Source organism: Ammospiza caudacuta, chromosome 13 (genome assembly GCF_027887145.1).
Source record: "Ammospiza caudacuta isolate bAmmCau1 chromosome 13, bAmmCau1.pri, whole genome shotgun sequence".
Classification (NCBI taxonomy): Eukaryota; Metazoa; Chordata; class Aves; order Passeriformes; family Passerellidae; genus Ammospiza; species Ammospiza caudacuta.
In genome coordinates, this window is record NC_080605.1 from 13366432 (window position 1) to 13383340 (window position 16909).

The following is a 16909-nucleotide window of genomic DNA, read 5'->3' on the forward strand; positions in this document are numbered from 1 at the left end:
TGCTTTCCTAGGGGTGGTTTTAAGACAAGTCACCACACGGATCTTAAATAATTCATTTTAAATAATTCATTCTTGAGTATTCGAGAGATTAGTAGCTTTGTAATATCTGAGCTAAATTTAGCTGTGCTTTATGTGAAGATGGCAACAAGTGTTCTTTCAGAGTGTTAAGTGATTGGATGGGATAATTTAAAAAATCACATGTTGTTTTCTGTCTTCTTTTATGTGTTACTCCGTAAGAAGAAAATGTGAGAGGATTGGCACACTTTAGTCTACCAGTGTATTGCAGTGACATGAATTTACAAATAAGTAAATGTAATATTTTTGCTTGAATTTCCTATAACTTTTGAAAAGCTGAAAGTGTCAAGTGCTCTGGGTTGGTTTTTATGCTGGTGGGTCTTTTTTTGTTTTTTTTTGTAATGAGAGTTTTAATAGATGTCTGTTTGGGTGTTTGAAAATATGCAACAAAAGTACTCAGCCTATCTTGGAGCAATTTGTAAAAAGCTTGAGCTTGAATTCTTGCATTTTTGTCAGTGGCTTGACATGGAAGCAAGTTTTGGGGGAAGGACTTGGTATTTATGTGCTGAGTTTTGAGCAATGCTGGGTTTTTTATGAATACCACCATACAATTAGATCTCAGGGTCCTGGGGAAATATGCCTTTGTCAGCAGAGCTAGAAACTGGGAGTTAAGGAGTCTAGTTTTGGGGTTTGCATGAAAACTTGTCCAAGTTAAAAAGGCTCTGTTTTCCAATTTTCTATAAGTAGAAAATGAATAAATGTACTTTAATTTTCTTTATAAGGGTAGCTGTGTTTTAATTCAGTCACATTGTATTTTAATTTCCTTTATAAAGTATTTTAAGAATTGTAGGTAAGCATTTTTTTTATAGAGGAACAGATATTTATTGACAGGAATTTGTCTTGGATTTACTGTAGGTTAAGGTAACTTTTCTTTGGCACCTTTAAGAACAATTTCAACAGTATAAAAATATCCACTCTGGGGAAAAATGATTACTTTATACTTCTGTTGAGCTGTCATGGAGTAACCAGAAGCCTCAAAGTGCTGCTTGAGAAAGAACAGCTTTTCATTTTACAGGGAGCCTGTGCCCCTGCTAATTTATGGGCAAGGCATGGCTGTAGTCAGACCTCTGTAGGATTTAGATGGTGAAAGATGAGTAGGGAAAATTTTATCTCCACTTCTGTCTTGTGCACCTAAAGCCAATATTGTTCCATCTCACTGGGTTTTGTTAAACAAACCATCTACAAGGATCAGATTTATTTAGCCATTATTGAATTACTCCAGCTCCTGTAAAATACGAGGCTCAAGCACACTAAAAGGTGATTTTGTAAATAAAGCCCATTCTCTTTCTATTGTATAAACAGAGCTTAGTGTCACAGATTCATACTTTTGTGGGCTGCAGTTGTCTCACTACTGAAGTTCACCAAATAAGGTCTCAAAACAGAGAGTGTTTAGCTTTCCAGGTGCTGAGTGAGATCACCAAGTGGTCAGATTAACTTTTTTTTGTCTAAATCTTGCCTGATAGCAAAGCTTTTCTGAAAACCTAGAGCTCTCTGTATTTGCAGATATTTTCATCTATCAATATGTTATTGATCCTACTTCTTTCCAGTTCCCAAGGCCATAAATAGGAATTGATAATTTGGAAATATGTAATTGTCCCCTGTACCAGAAGAGACAGTTCTGCTGATTAGGATTTTTTTGGTATTAATTCCGAAGTAGCTACTTTAACAATGCAGTCAAATTTGTGTTTTAAAGTAATGTCCTTGCAGATCAGAACTGACATTGGTTGCTGTTACTTAGTTTGCATAACCATGATATTTTTAGAGGCATTCATGGCATTGGCCCCTCTAAAATACAACAGAAACTGTCAGTCTGCTTCTATTTCCACTGAAATAAAAATAATTGAAGAAAGTTTGTACAGTCCAGATTTTCAGATGAGTCTTCATGCCCTCCAGTGAAGTAGAACTAAATGCCCTTGTAAAAAGTTCCCACATGGCTTGTATTTGATTATTTATCTGATGTTCACAGGCTGGTACTGGTGCACTCACAGAGTGCACAAGGCTTTGGAGGTGTATTTCAGAATTTGGAGCTGCACTGGTGAAGTTTTCTGGGTTTGGGTCAGGTCTCTAGGGAGCAATTAGTGAAGCTGGTGTGTAAACACAGCATTCATTGTTGGAGTGCAGTTTGTATGGGTGGAGTAAAGAATAAACCTCTCCTAGGCTTGAGAGATGTGATGTGTCCCTTCTGCATTTATAACTCTGCATGTAGGGTTTGAGTAAGTATAATCTCTTGTGTCGGGGTAGACTCAGCGTTGCTTGCAGGGATATGAAAGATGATTGTTTTCTGCAATAATGCATTCAGCTTCAATTTTTCATCCATTTTGAAAGAAAAAAGGGACCAAACTGACATTTTTTTAATGCTTTTCAATGGGTTATAAATGTAAAGATCTTTTTTTAACCTGTGTTTCCATACATTAACATAATTGAATTTATATTTTTTAAATTAAGTTTAAACCCAATTTATTTAGGTAGCAGAAGGTGTGTGGGTATGGGTTTTGGCCTAGGAATATGATCTGGGACTACCAAACTCAGATGATTTGCTTTCGGAAATGAGAATCTGCTGCCACGGCCCACGTAACTGTAAAGCTCAGAGCAAGTTTTACAGTGTGATCACAAACAACTTTCCAGCACTTTGAGAGAAAAGCTCCCATTTGGGGTGAGGAGGTACACAGGGCACCAGGCCAGCCCAGTTTCTCTGCAGCTGCAGCCAATCTTTTGTCAGATGAAGGGGATGACTCCCACTCACACTGGTGCCCGCAGGTACCTTGGGCACTGCTGATCCAGCTCCAGCACTGAGTGCCCAATGAACTCCAGCCCTGCTCCAGCTCCCTTCACCTGTGGTTAATAACAGCACCAAATCTCCTTCAGAGTACAGCTTTGGAGACATTCAGAGGCATCACTGAGAGTCCAAGGACTCCTTAAGAAAATTTAGCACCTCCTTGCTTCAAATACAGATTGCATCACCACAAATCTACTCCCTGAGGCTTGAGCAGCTCCCTGGACTTGTGGGGGTGCTTTGGGGTTTTTAGACATGTGCTTAACTGCTGACATCTCTTCTATTCAGGGAGACTTGTAAATTCACACTTCTTAGTATTTTATTTTTTACAGGTTAGCTCAATTGAGTTAGGCATCTTGTTTATGCTGATTCTTGCCTGTTGGCTGCCCATGGACAAAGAGACAAGGTGCGGAGCAGCCTGGCAGTGTTTGATGACCTTCTCTAGAAAGGAGGGAGAGAGTTTAGGCAGAAACTGGTAAATGAATGTTGCAAAGGCAAGTCTGCAAAAACATTGTCCTCCTTCCCTTCTCCTCCTGCCAAATCCTTAGTTTAAATGGGTTCTGCTTTATTCATCAGTACCAGTGATTCACCAAATTCAGCTTCTCCTACCAAAGAGGATCCGTGTTTTCCCTGAGTTTTTACGAAGATTTTCCTAAGCTGTAAATTGTTACTGATTTAAGTGGAAGTTAAGCTGAGCCAGTAAGTTCTACTTAAATTCCCTTAGCCTGCATGGTGAACTCCTTCATGGAATGAGTCCCAGCCAGGATGAGAGGATTTCAGTTAGAACATCAGGCTGTGAAGTGATCACAGCGGAACAAGGAAACATCTTCATTAGAGCCACTGACCCCTCAAGATGGCTGCATCTCTCTAATTACAGCCACGTAATCAAGCATGCAAAGCAGTTCAGGTGGTTTTGGCCTTTTGGAGTGGGTTTCTTTTCCAGAAGGTTAGTTAGCTGTTGAACTAGACTCTAATTAAAAGCATGTATAAGAATAATCAGGGGAACAACACTGAATAAAGGAAGGAAGATTTTATGAAGTGTGTCTGGGAGGAAAACCAGATGAGAACAATGAGGAAAGCAAAAATTAAGTTGTGGTTTGTCTAATAAGCCTGAATGACGTGAGAGCCTGAGTGAGAATTCCCTCAGTTACCTCAGATCTTCATTTCACCTGTGCTCAGTTACAAACACTAATTTTTGTGGTTTCACATGGTCTAGTGGGATCAATTTTGTAAAACTGTTTTTTTTGATTGAAATTACAATGACAATAAGTAAATCAAGGTAAAACCACAGCCTAAATAAACTGCTTTTCTAGAATTCATTTTTAGATAAATATTGCTACAATCTTCCCTGGAAACCAACTGTCAGGATTCAAGAAACACTAGTTTTAATGAATATATGTAAATTATGATGTGAAATTACCCATAGGGTAATTTTCCAAATCAGTTAGCCACTTCAGTAGTTTTATTCTGTTTTTAAATAAATAACTGTTGTGCCAGTGATTTACTTATAGTTTTAAAAATACAGTTTACTGTATTTTTACTGTATATAGGTGATATTACTATCACTTTTGAAGAAAGTTTAGTCGTCTGAATGTGAAAGTGTATTTTAGTTTCTAAGCAAAAGGAAGTTTAAACTTTTCTGACCATTTCTAGACTGTTCTCATAACATGATTTTTGTAAGATTTGTTGTTTTTCTTCTGTTTCTCCTATCACTTGTTGACTTGTATTGTCCTTTATTTAGTTTGCAAGCAATGCTGGAGCTAGAAACATCTCTTTTGATCTATGATGTCTCCATCATACTTCTGGGCATAATTATGATCATAAAAATCTTTGAAACCTTCCTGCCTGATGTCTTGTTATCACTAAAGTTGAAACGTTCCATACTGCCACCATAAAAAAAATTAAATAAAGTCTATTTTTAGCCTTCAAACACTCACAGAGTAATAAAAACCACCAAACAACGCTGCCGTTTACGTCTTTGTAGCATACAAAAATATCTGTTTCATTGCAATATCTTAAATTCTCCCTTAATCTCCCAAACCCCTATGAATAAAGCATTGGATTACCAAGTAATACCCTTCATCACAAGGAATTAGGCACTTTAGCTGTAGGCTCCATCTAAACCGCTGCATTAGGAGAGATGTGACTGACGTCATGTTTCCCAAGTTCCTGTTGACTCACACGGTGCCTTCCTTCACCCCTTAAGATCTTGTTGAGATAAAATCTCTCTCCCATGACCCTCTTAATTCTCTTTTTTGGGGCGGCTTTGAGGCACTAGAGCGCACAGGATTTTCTAGCAAGGAGTAGGAAACTTAGTTCCTGTTTGTGTGTGTGCCAGTGAGTCTGTGACAGAGCTTTGGCAAGTTTTGTGATTGCTTTCATCTGGAAGTTTAGTAAGTCAGGATAATAATTTCCTTGCTAGAAGAGGGTTTTTAATTAGGACCTTGACATGTCTATGTCTTCTGTCTGCAATATGCAAAAATTTAAAGGACATCCAGCTATTCCGTCCTTTATACTCTCTTCCCTTTTCCCCAGCTATTATATTTTAAAGCTTGCTGTGGTACCAGGGGTTTTGTGCTTCTGTGTCACGAGTTGTGGGAATTCTATTAGAATGCATGGAATAAAATGCATGGAATACAAGTGCGTATTCAAACCCCTATTGCCTCACTTCAGCACGCTGCTAGTGGGAAATGCAGCTGGCACCTGGTCAAAAACCCTCCTGATTTTGGAAGATACTCTCCCTTTTTAAGGCAGAGGAAGTGTAGGAGTCATAAATGTGGCCTTGAACCATCATACAGCCTTTAGTGTTTACAGAGAATCACGTTCTTGCTAGAAGTTGTTAAAACGAACCTCAGTCCAAACCAATCTGCTTCATGACATGGGCTGTGCAATCTTATCCCATGGAAGGATTTGTGATTGCAATTATTTTTCTTCCATTTTTACAAATACACAATAGTATGTTGGATCTGCAGCAAGCATGAATTCCTTTTACACAGTGTGTCTCCACAATCTGGATAATGGCTTTTGTAAAGCTGTTTAGTTGGGTGTTTCATGGTTTGCTGGACAGCTTTATCTTGTAGATTTATCTTGTAGATTATCGATACTGCAGTCCGTAATAGAACTGGCAAGAGTTGTATTGAATTGATTCTTTTTTTTTTTTCCACTTCAGCACATCCCCAAGCAGGCATTGACTGCTCTATCTACAAAACTGTCCCTTGGTTTCATGTTCCCCAGGGAGTTGTAACATCCTGTCATCATATGCTCAAGGAAACACCTATTGGAGACCTAATTAGGCAATTTTTTTATGGATCCGTTGAGCTTTTGCACTTCCTTCTGGTCTGTTATTTTAACATAGTAAAAGTCAAATTGACCTGTATTCTGCAGCACTGCTACACCTTTCACCAGGAAGGCTGTCAGCCTGTAAGTTGGAATATAGGGCTTGCAGTCTGTCCTCACTTCACAGATCCCAAACACAACGTTCTGTTTATGCTTGGCACTGCTGTAAACAGGAATCTTTCTGGTCTGCTGAATGATTATGTAAATAGGGCTTTTATAAAGCATTTTAAGCACCCAGTAGAACAGAATAACTTCTTTAGAGATTTTTCTTTTCTAACGGTAATTACATAATTGGATAGGTTTTAGGTTAATTTTTTCCTATCTGATGCATGGAAGCCAGAGTCGCTTTTGAGAATTTTTACTCAAGGATCCTAAAAATCATCCAGAAAAACAAATCTGCCAGGCTCCCCCCTATTATCAACATCCCAAAATGCCTTTGGCACTGTGTAAATGCCAAGCATTTGTTATTTGGCACTTGACTTGTCCCTTATTTCTTTGAACTCAAACATGTTGCATAAGATTGGTGAAGTTATGCTGAGCTAATAATTGAAACAAAACAAAAAACCCCCAAATCCTCCCTTGATCCAACCTTTCCATTTTCCATCTAAATACAATAAATATAATAAGTCTTTAATTGTTGTGAGAAAAACTCAATCTGCTTTAAACTTCTAGTAAGTGTTACCTAAACTTCCAATATGTTTTGTCTTTTGTTTCTGCAGGTTTCTGTTTTGCCTCTGGAGAGTTTCATTATGGCAGCCCCCAGTGAACAATGACATCCTTCAACAAATACAGATGCCAAAAAGCCAGGCAAAAACAGTGGCCTTGTTTCATTTTTACCCCAACACAGTGAAATGGTGCTCTTAAAGTTTTGTTATTGACTCTCACTGGAAAGAAACCCAACAATCTCCTGACCAGACCTTTTTTCCCCATCCCTCTCCCTGTGTTTTTATGGATGCTTGACACAGTGACATCATGTAGTAGGCCCTGAAGTGTTGTCATAACTGAGTTGCAATGGTTTTATACACTTCTCCATTTCCCAACAGCTTTCTGTCAGTTCTGCATTCTTTTTCCTGGGGCCTGATTTTCCCATGTTACTGGCTAGCAGACAGGCTCGTGGGCTCTTTTGTTCCAACCACCTATGAAAAACGTCAAAGAGCAGATGACCCATGCTATTTCCACGCACTCTGCATCATTATCACCACTCCCATCTACCTGGCACTCCTGGTGGCCTCTCTTCCTTTTGCTCTGATTGGCTTCTTGCTCTGGTCCCCTCTGCAGTCAGCCAGAAGGCCCTACATCTACTCCAGGCTGAAAGACAAGAACCACGCCAATGGAGCCACACTGCTCACTGAATGGAAGGCAGCAGGGAGTGGGAAAAGCTTCTGCTTTGGCAGCGCCAACGTTTGCCTGCTGCCCGATTCTCTGGCAAGATTTAATAACGTTTTCAATACACAGGCCAGGGCTAAGGAGATCGGCCGGAGGATCCGAAATGGGGCGAGCAGGCCACAGATTAAAATATACATAGATTCTCCTACCAACACATCCATCAGTGCAGCGAGTTTCAGCAGCCTGGTCTCCCCCCAGGCTGGAGATAACCGCACTGTGAATGCTGGCATCAAAAGGACAACATCAATGGAGTACAAAGGAGACAACTGTGGCTCAAACAATGGTGAGGAGAACAGAGAAGATAAAGGTGGGAGTGGAGAGCCACACGAGGGAGAAGAAAACACTTGCATTGTCCGTATCAACGGAGAGGAGAACGGCCACATGTCAGACACAGAAGCAGACACCGTCAACGGCCAGGCTCACGCCAGTGGCCCAGCCGAGCCCTCACTGGAAGGTGATGCAGAGGTGTCAAAAACACCAAACCACAAACAGAAGGAAGGAGATTCTGGGAGTCTAGACAGCTGCTCTGCCTCACGAGAGTCCCTAGTCAAAGTCCGTGTTGGAGATGGCACAGTGGACCAAAGCACTGTCAACAACAAGCTCCTCTACAAAGCTTCAATCATGAAGAAGACTTCAGTGCGGAAAAAGAAACACACAGATGAGACCTTTGATCATGAGATCTCTGCTTTCTTCCCTGCCAACCTGGACTTTCTGTGCTTGCAGGAAGTGTTTGACAAAAGAGCTGCGGAAAAATTGAAAGAGCAGCTCCATCACTATTTTGAATACATCGTCTATGATGTTGGGGTCTACAGCTGCCACAGCTGCTGTAGCTTTAAGTTTGTGAACAGTGGTCTACTTTTTGCCAGCCGCTATCCTGTTATGGATGCTGCCTATCACTGTTACCCCAATGGAAGAGGAATGGACTCCTTGGCTTCCAAGGGAGCCTTGTTTCTCAAGGTAAGAGCCTTTTTGAAGCTGTAAGGATTGACTCTGTGTAAGTGGCAAGTTATAAAATTACATTATTTTCGTATTTCTTTAGACAGCAACAGAGGCAATATTCAGATTTAGCTTTCCTGATATAACCTAATGGGCTATAGATGTAATCTTTATAGGATTTGTAGCCTGAATATTGTGTTAAATTGATGGATGTGTCTGAAACAATGAGGGACTTTTGGAGGTAGAACTCAAGTATAATTTCAAGACTCAAAATTTGAAGCGATTTTCATGATATTTTAATTCATTTCTTTACGGAAATCTCTGTAAGATCTCTGCATAAATTCTATGCCTCATAACATGAGTACAGTACAGTGAGCATCACTTTTGGAAACCAGCTTGTGCTCATTGTGTGTTTGTCTGGCAATCAAAAGACAACCAAATGTCTAAATGCCAGTATAATAAAACTGAAAGAATTGCAGTGAAAGGTATGGCTACTCTGCTCTCTTGCTTGCAAAAGAATTAGTAAGGAGAGATATGAAGAGGAATAAACAAGACAAACATGCCTGGGACACTGGGGAGCACAAAGCTTTTTTGCGTTATTAACACAGTTTACATAAATTAACTGATGGTAGAGAGAACAGGAAGCCTGGGGTTGTATGTCTATAAATCATGAAAAACAGAAAGTCTGCATTTGCTTTTCCAAGACCTAGTGGCTGTTCATGCTTAACTCTTGGGATTATCTGGCTGTGCTCTTTCTAAACTGGAAAGTGGGATTTTCTAATTTGTGAATTATCAAGAACCAAAAATTTCTGCCAGAGATCCAAGTCTGTAGACCCAAACCTAGAAAGATCTGAAAATGTCCAAAATGCTGAATTTCAGATTTTGTGATTTAGTCACAGTTTGGAATGAGTTTCACTAACTAAATCCTGAACTTCTTTTCTAACATTGACAAAGTACATCAGATGCTCAAATTATATGTATTTTCTAGTCACAAGTCTTCAACAAAAGACATTAATAGCCATTAAGAATATGGATTGTCAATAAGGATCAGTGAGAGGCTTTGTACTCCATTTGTGGTTTTTAACCAAATCAAAAACTTTTGGTACCATGGCTTGTGTAAGAAAACCCCCAAATATTAGAATTTTGGTTCTGATAATAGTTCAGTATTTCATGTACATTGACACAAACAAAAGCCAATCCCTATTTGAATACAGGTTTCCAAAAACTGGGTCTAAGCTCTCTATGTTGCACTCTTATGTGTTTATAAACAGCAACAATTTATTTTTTCATCACAAATTGCTGCAAGAAAAAAATAAACATGGATCTTGGGCAGTATAAATATTTCTCGGGTCACAAAGACTACCCTTGAACATATGCATATATTGGGGATTAAGAGATTAAAACCAATCTGTTTGTAACTGCCCATTGCTGAGTCATTGATTTGCCACCCTGCTAGGCAGGCTGCAATGTCTCCATTTCTCTTGCAGAAAATTAAGCCTCTTTTCAAGATTCCACTGGGAAGATGAACTTAATTATGGAACCAAGTTGTTAAATAATGTTACAGTTGAGCAGGGAATAGAGCCAATTATTATAAAGTTCCAAAGATGACTCCATTCTTTTGAACATAACAGAGTTCTGCCCAGCCATAAGACTGTTTTTCCTCCTGTCTATGTCATTCTGATGTACTTTTTTCATACCTGAAATATTTTTCATTCTAAGTCTATTTTAACATGAATTTACTTTCTCTCTTAATTGTACATTAAATGACCAGTTGTACATATTTCATTTCTTTGATGACAGCAACAACATAGAGTAGGAATAATTGTTTAATTTTGTCTTTGAAATAAAGTAGGTTTAGAGGCTGTCTTTCTTGATGTGGTGCTTAGTCAGCAGCTGGGTGGGTGCGGACTCCAGAGACAAAAACTACATGCAGGAAGTGAAAGCCTGGTTTGTTTTTGAAGTCAGCAGGAATCAGTGCAGTGAGTTCAGAAGCCTGGGGCTGTTCTGCTGGGCAGCAGAAGCTGGCAGAGGGTACCAGAGCTCTGGGTGCCGGCGCTGTTGTGGCCAGCACTCTGCCATCCCCAGGGACAGCTCATCTCCCTGATTCCAGGTGGGACTTTTACTGGCCCTTACAGATTTCTGAATGTCCATAATACCAGCCAGTCCTACACAGAGTTTCTCTGCTTTTAAAGAAAGAAAGAGAGCCTTGCAGAACAGGGGTGTCCCGACTGCTTCCCCCTCCACAGGGGCGTGGAGCTGAGCCTCTGTCCTGCGCAAACCCTGGTTTTTAAATTCCTGACTCCTGTGGAATGCAGTGTCCCCATTTCTGATGTAGAAAAGGCATCAATTGAGTTTTGTTTTGGAAAGATATTTGTGAAGACTGTTCCCCTTGCACAGCTTCCATCTCTGAGTAAGGGAGCAGTTGCTCTCTGTGTTGATCAGAAGCGAAAAGTTGTGCAAAGCAATTGAAGGGAGAAGGCTCATATGTTTGAAAATATGGATAAAACCAGTTAATATTTCCATTCATGGGGAGGATGAAGCCTTGATTCCAATTATTTGGAACCTTAAGAAACACCCAATATCTTAATTCAGAAGAATGTTCAGAGAAAGAATCTGATTGGTTTTTAGTGTGATTGTCTCCTTATTACAAATAGAACTATTAGAGAGATAAATTAAAGGTCTCAGAACTAAATATTTAAAAAAAGTTGAAATAATTTGAAAATGACAAAACTGCTTTGAGGGACTCTGACACAAAACAGATCCCTACTGCCCTGGTTCAAGTGTTTTGCACATTTTTTCATTTTAGAATAGGTTCTGTTTCCCATGAATAAGAAATTATTTTCCATTGCCCTTGTCTTCCCTACCCTGTCTTCACTATCTAGATTGTAAAGTTCAGGTGGAGATTTGGAAGGATTTGAGAGATTTGCTTAGTCATACGAAATTATTTTACCTGAGAGACTTACAGAGCTCAAGGATTATTATTAGTAGCTGTAATAACAATCAGCTCTTACCCACTGCTTTTCATTCCTATGTCTCAGGGTGCACAATGAAGAAAGGTCAATATCTGCTTAACAGAAGGAGAAACTAAAGTACAGGAAGGTAAAGTGATTTGATTGTGGCTTAACACCCAGGGTAGCACAACCAAGGAGCCAAGTTGGAAGTAAATTACAGAGGCTTTTAGCACAGTTTCATGCTACCCAACAGCTACCTGGAGAAGGAAGTCTGCCTCTGCTCTCCTCCTAAGGAGTCTGCCACAAAAGGTGCTGCTGCTGGCATTTTCCAACAGAGACCAGACTGGTTTTTCCATCTGTAGAGGCTTTCCAGGGCAGGATGAAGACACGAGGATGATGTGGTTGTGAGGAGCCATTGCGTGAAGTCCATTTTCTGCAAAGAGGACTGATTTGCATTTGGCACTTGGAGCTCTTCAAACTCTACCAGTGCTTTTGTGCTCCAATCTGAGGGTCTCATTGGCATGTAAGAAAAACACAAAAAAATAGCATATATGAAGGGGGGAAATGTCACAGCCAAATGACAGTTTCATGTCTGAAGTGTTAAACCATTGTTCCTAGTTGCCATAAAGACTCAGAGGAGAAGTTAACAAATACATAAATCAGCCAATCCATTTTCATACTTTGGCAGCCTGGACCCTTGGGAGACTCTGCTGAGACTCTCTGTTCCAGCCTGGCATTTCACATTCATTTAAAATGCTGAAGAGAAGAGCCCTGCAGTCACTTTGTAGTTTTATAACTTCCATTGTCTCTGCTGCTGCTCAGCTGCAGACAGAGGTGGGAAGGGGGCCTGGCACAGCCCCTGTGCTGGTGGCTGGCACTGAAAAGCTGGCTTGGACAGGTCTGTCTGGAGCATGGTGCACATTTCAGCAGCCTCAGCTCCTCTGCAGCTGCAGCTTTGGCTCACACATGATGGTAATGCACTGTAGTTTTGATGGATTTAAAAGGCAGTTATAAAATATACATAATTTTCAGAAACTGGATGTTGATTTTACAAATCAGCATTGTCAAATCAAGTTTAAAAGGTGTCAATGAGTGCTGAGCAGAAATTGTGTAATGCATCACCTGTCTGTAATTTACTAGATGGTTTCAAAATGTCAACATCCCTCTTTAGACAGAGGATTTAGTGTGGAGCCTTGGTTACCCTGTGCCAGGGATGCTGTGTGAGTTTTGGACAGTAGTGCAACAAAACTGGAAAGCATCCTTAACTTGACCTGGTGAGCTTGTCCACATTTTTCCAGTGTAGCAATCTAACAAAAACTCACTTTGGGGGGAAAATTTCACCTCTCTTATCCTTAAATTGTAATATTTGTAACAATAATGTAAATCTAAGCTAACCAAGAGATGTAGATGCACAGCCTCAGTGAAAGAGGCATCATTCTCAAAATGGCTGTTGACTGAGAGAGAGGTTTTGGAGCCTTCTTGCTCCCAATGGGACTGGGGGATACAGATGGTGTGTAGAAGGCTGTGCTTCCTACTGTTCCTAGCAGGAAACTATTCTGGGGTTTGGCATCTGCCAAAAGAGTCAATTTTAGCAAAAATAAGAATTCTAAGTTAAAACAGAGTATGTGAGCATAATGTAAAGACTGCTTTCTGATGTGGGAAGTTAGAACAGTTAATAGTATTCTTCAAAATCAAAAGGAAAAAGAATGTCTTGTGGATTTTGCTAGATTTCTGGAAGAAGTTGTGCTTAATTAATATTAATTCCTAAGGTTATTAACAGATTTACTTTTCAAATTCTCTGAAAATGAAGGCTGTTCTCAGGGAGTACAGTAATTGTGCTGAGAACGTGTCATTATTCATTGCTTAAAGGAAACCTAGCAACCTTTGCTCTGTGTGCAAAGCTCAACTTGTTTTCCAAAGAGCTGATATGGTGGTAACAGATGGTAGAAGGAGCAGCAGCTCTGATTGCAAAACTGTTTTGAAGCACAATTTTTACTGTTTTCTCCTCTCAAGGAGCCTGATTTGTGTGAGAAAATGAGGGTTCCCTGAATTCACCTCTGTGATTCTCCTTTTTGATATTTCTGATGCAGATGCATTTCACCTGGGTGATTTAAGCTGCCTTTGCATGTGAGCTGTGCCTGGAGTGTAGGGGCAGCTGCTGCAGTTCCACATTGGGTTGAGGGGAAGATTCTGGACCTCAGGATTCCCCAGGAAAGGGGAATGGCTCCTTTCTGCCCCCAGAGCTTCCAGTTGTTAGATTTCCTTGTCCTTGATCAGTTGGCCAGCACCTACAGTTATCCCAAGATGTATAAAAGAAATGTCTAGTGCTGCTCATGAATTTGTTTAGATGACTCTAAAGCTGTGCCATTTAAGGCAGGAGGGTAACCTAAACATTTTCCACATGCTGAGATTCTGCTGTAAAATGTCAATGCAGGAATTGGATGGAGTCCAATAAACTGAGACTTTCTTAAAAAAAGAACAAAAAAAAGATTCTACCATGGCACTGTACCATGTTCCTTCACTTTGATGTAATTAATGTTATTAATTATGGCCCTTTCCCCCTTCATTAATGGGGATAAATAAAAATTGTTATGCAGAATGAAATACAGATTTGAGAAAATGTGAGTCGTGGGCTTTCTCCTCTTCAGAAGAGGACGAGCCCTTCATTAGTGGCACCAATTTACAGCCACTTTCCCTCAAATATATGTTTAATGAAGCTTTGCCAAATAAATTCTCTGAGTTCATGGAACAGTAATTGTTGCACATGGCAGGTGGGAAAAAATAGGAAATAATCAAGTGAAAATGTAGCTAGAAAGAATTGCAGAGCACTAAACAATTTTGAGTTGACTCCTATAACATTTTAAACTTCTTTAATATACTTTTAAAAATGTTTAATATAACAATTAGGGATTTAACTAATGTGTCTTCTTTAGAAGCTGCTACATATTTCTGAAGGCAAAAGGCAGAGCTGCTAAAGGACAGAAATAAGATAGATGGTTTTGCACCATGTCTCAGCTAACCAAAAATACACCTTTCTTGGGAGTTATGACTAATCTAAGTCATCTCTGTGGGACAGGAATGTTTGAAGTGGGAATGGGAGTAGCTGCAAGTTTTCTTTGGCATCTTCTCTTAACAGAAACAGGAATGAGGACTGGGACAGTTTGGCTGTCCCAGTTAGGCTCTTAATGCTGCCTCTCCTGCTTGTTTTGAAAATTTGCTGAAATGGGAAAAAAGTCCAGGAGAGGTTGATACAATTTGGAAGATTACAGAAATGTTGTACTGGAAAGAAAACAAATTTTGTTTTCCATTTCTTTCTTTTCCCTTGCCCTCTGCTAACTCATTATAATTGCATTGGGTTACATAATGGCATCCCCAGTGCAGGGGAAGAGGAGGCACAGAGCACATCCCAGGGCACCAGCCCGCAGTGGGTGTGGAAATGCCTCTCCTTGTGCACTGCACCTGCTTTATCCACAGCAATTCTCTGAATCTCAGCCTCTTTTTAAGGGAGCTTCCCTTGAACTTAAACAATAATGGCCACATATGGTAAGATGAATATTTCTGTGGGAGTCAGTCACTGTCACATCGACTGTAAATTCTGTTTCTGTGCCCTGCACTTACTCTCTCTCTGAGGTGTTTTATTTCCAACACAAAGAGTTACTCAAGGCCCCTGTTCAGATGATGTTCTTTACAAATGCCATGTTCAAACTTCTGTTTTTAGGGAGAGATGGTTTTGTTTTCCCTCCCCAGAGCATGCAGAGTTTCTTTCAGCCTGGTTAGTTTTTCTCCATGGCATGACCATCATTAGTGTGGCTCCTGCCATGACTGTGAATTCCTTTCCTGGAGAGTTCTGTGCTTTGGTGACTTATCCTCCTCAGAAGAGCAATGCAGGGAGCAGCACTATGGTTACATTTATTTCATTGGCAAAATTGACACCTCCATGGTCACCTGAGTGGATGAAATGGAAGGTTTTGCTCATTTACAGCCCTACATGAGATTAAACTACACTGGTTGAGGCTGGAGCTGAGCTGTGGAGATCCAAATTCACCTGAAGGAGTCTCAGTGCTACAAACAGGTTATTTAACTTTCCCAGCTCTGGCTTTATTTGCCACATGGAGATTCTGGGGTAACAGGCTTTGTGAAGAACTTTTGCCATGAGTATGCCAAAATTTTAGCTCTCATCTGGTTTGCATACCAGGATTTTCTTCCCCTGAAGGGAGAGGCAATCACATCTGCTTGGACTTTTATGTTAACAACTCCTTTGTTTTGGAGGGTAAACATTTAAGAAACTATTTTATTTTGGATATTTTTTGAATGGCTCCCTCCTGGCAATGTGAAGCTTCTAGAAAATGTCACTAAAGATTAAGTTCTCCTCATAACAAATGTTTTGGGTTTTGTATATATTCTTGGTCAATATTTGGGACTCTAGATTAGTTCTTGAATCAAGTGAGATTTCTCATGCACAGTTCAAATTTTTAATCATTAAAGAGCATTTCCTTCAGAGCACCTGATGATTTGCTGACACAGCCATGTCCTGTCTGAAGATGTTTTCCAAGGTGGTAGAGAAATGCCCCAGTACTGAAGTAGCATTCTCATGGGTTTTGTTCAAGAGTCTGTTGATGTTTTTCTTGACATCTACCATCCAGATGTGATAGAATTGTTTTGCACTGCTGGAACAGATGTGTGTAAATATAAACTCTTAAGAGACAAGGTATTTGTCAAGTTTGCAGCTTTGTATACTTACTGTGCCAGCATATGGGAAACATGAGATGTGCAAGATTTTCCAGTTAGCCTAGGAAATTCCCATGATGGCAAGCAGTGTGATTAAATTTCAAGTTATTTTCCCTTGCTGTAGCTCTAAAATTTCAGTTCTTGCTACTCATTAGGTTTTATTCCTGTGAACGAGAACCTTTCTGCCATAACCTTGCTGCCTTGATTTCTTCCATGAGCCATTTATTACCTGATCCCAGTCTCAGTGGAGGACAGAGCACACCTCAGCCATGTAGGACAAGCTTTTGCAAAAGAATTCTAGGAGTATTCCCAGCCTTGCACAGCACAGCACAGTCCCAGCGTGGTGTCTCTAACAGATTGAACTAATGTGCTGTGGCATTGAGATGAAATCTTTTAATAAAATCTACTTGATGTCAAGTACTTTGGTGTGCTTGACACAGCCAGTACTTGGAAAACAAAAATTCAGAGAGGTCAGTTTTGCACTTTCTTATATTTTTTGCAGGTAGGAGACAAATGTAAATATGCAGCAGCAGAAAATGGCATTTTGGAATCCAAACACACCCTTAGCAGGATTTCCCCCTTAAGGGAAAAAGTCTCTTTCCCATTTGTAATGAGATTTTTATAGCCCCCTCCCAAGAGCAAACAAAATGTAATGGTAAGAGGTATAACAGGGATCTGAATCCACTCTTAGCTTCTCAATGTTTGACTAATTTGATTATTGCAA

General features: G+C 40.0%; 1 protein-coding gene across 1 annotated transcript in view; it reads left to right on the forward strand.

Annotated features, from left to right (window-relative positions):
• The window catches only part of SMPD3 (sphingomyelin phosphodiesterase 3), a 104137-nt gene that overhangs the window by 60969 nt on the left and 26259 nt on the right, over positions 1–16909 (forward strand). Inside the window, exon 2 of the mRNA XM_058813490.1 lies at positions 6904–8527. Coding sequence (XP_058669473.1) covers positions 7196–8527 — 1332 coding nt within the window. The 5' untranslated portion in view covers positions 6904–7195. The remainder of the gene's footprint in view (positions 1–6903; positions 8528–16909) is intronic.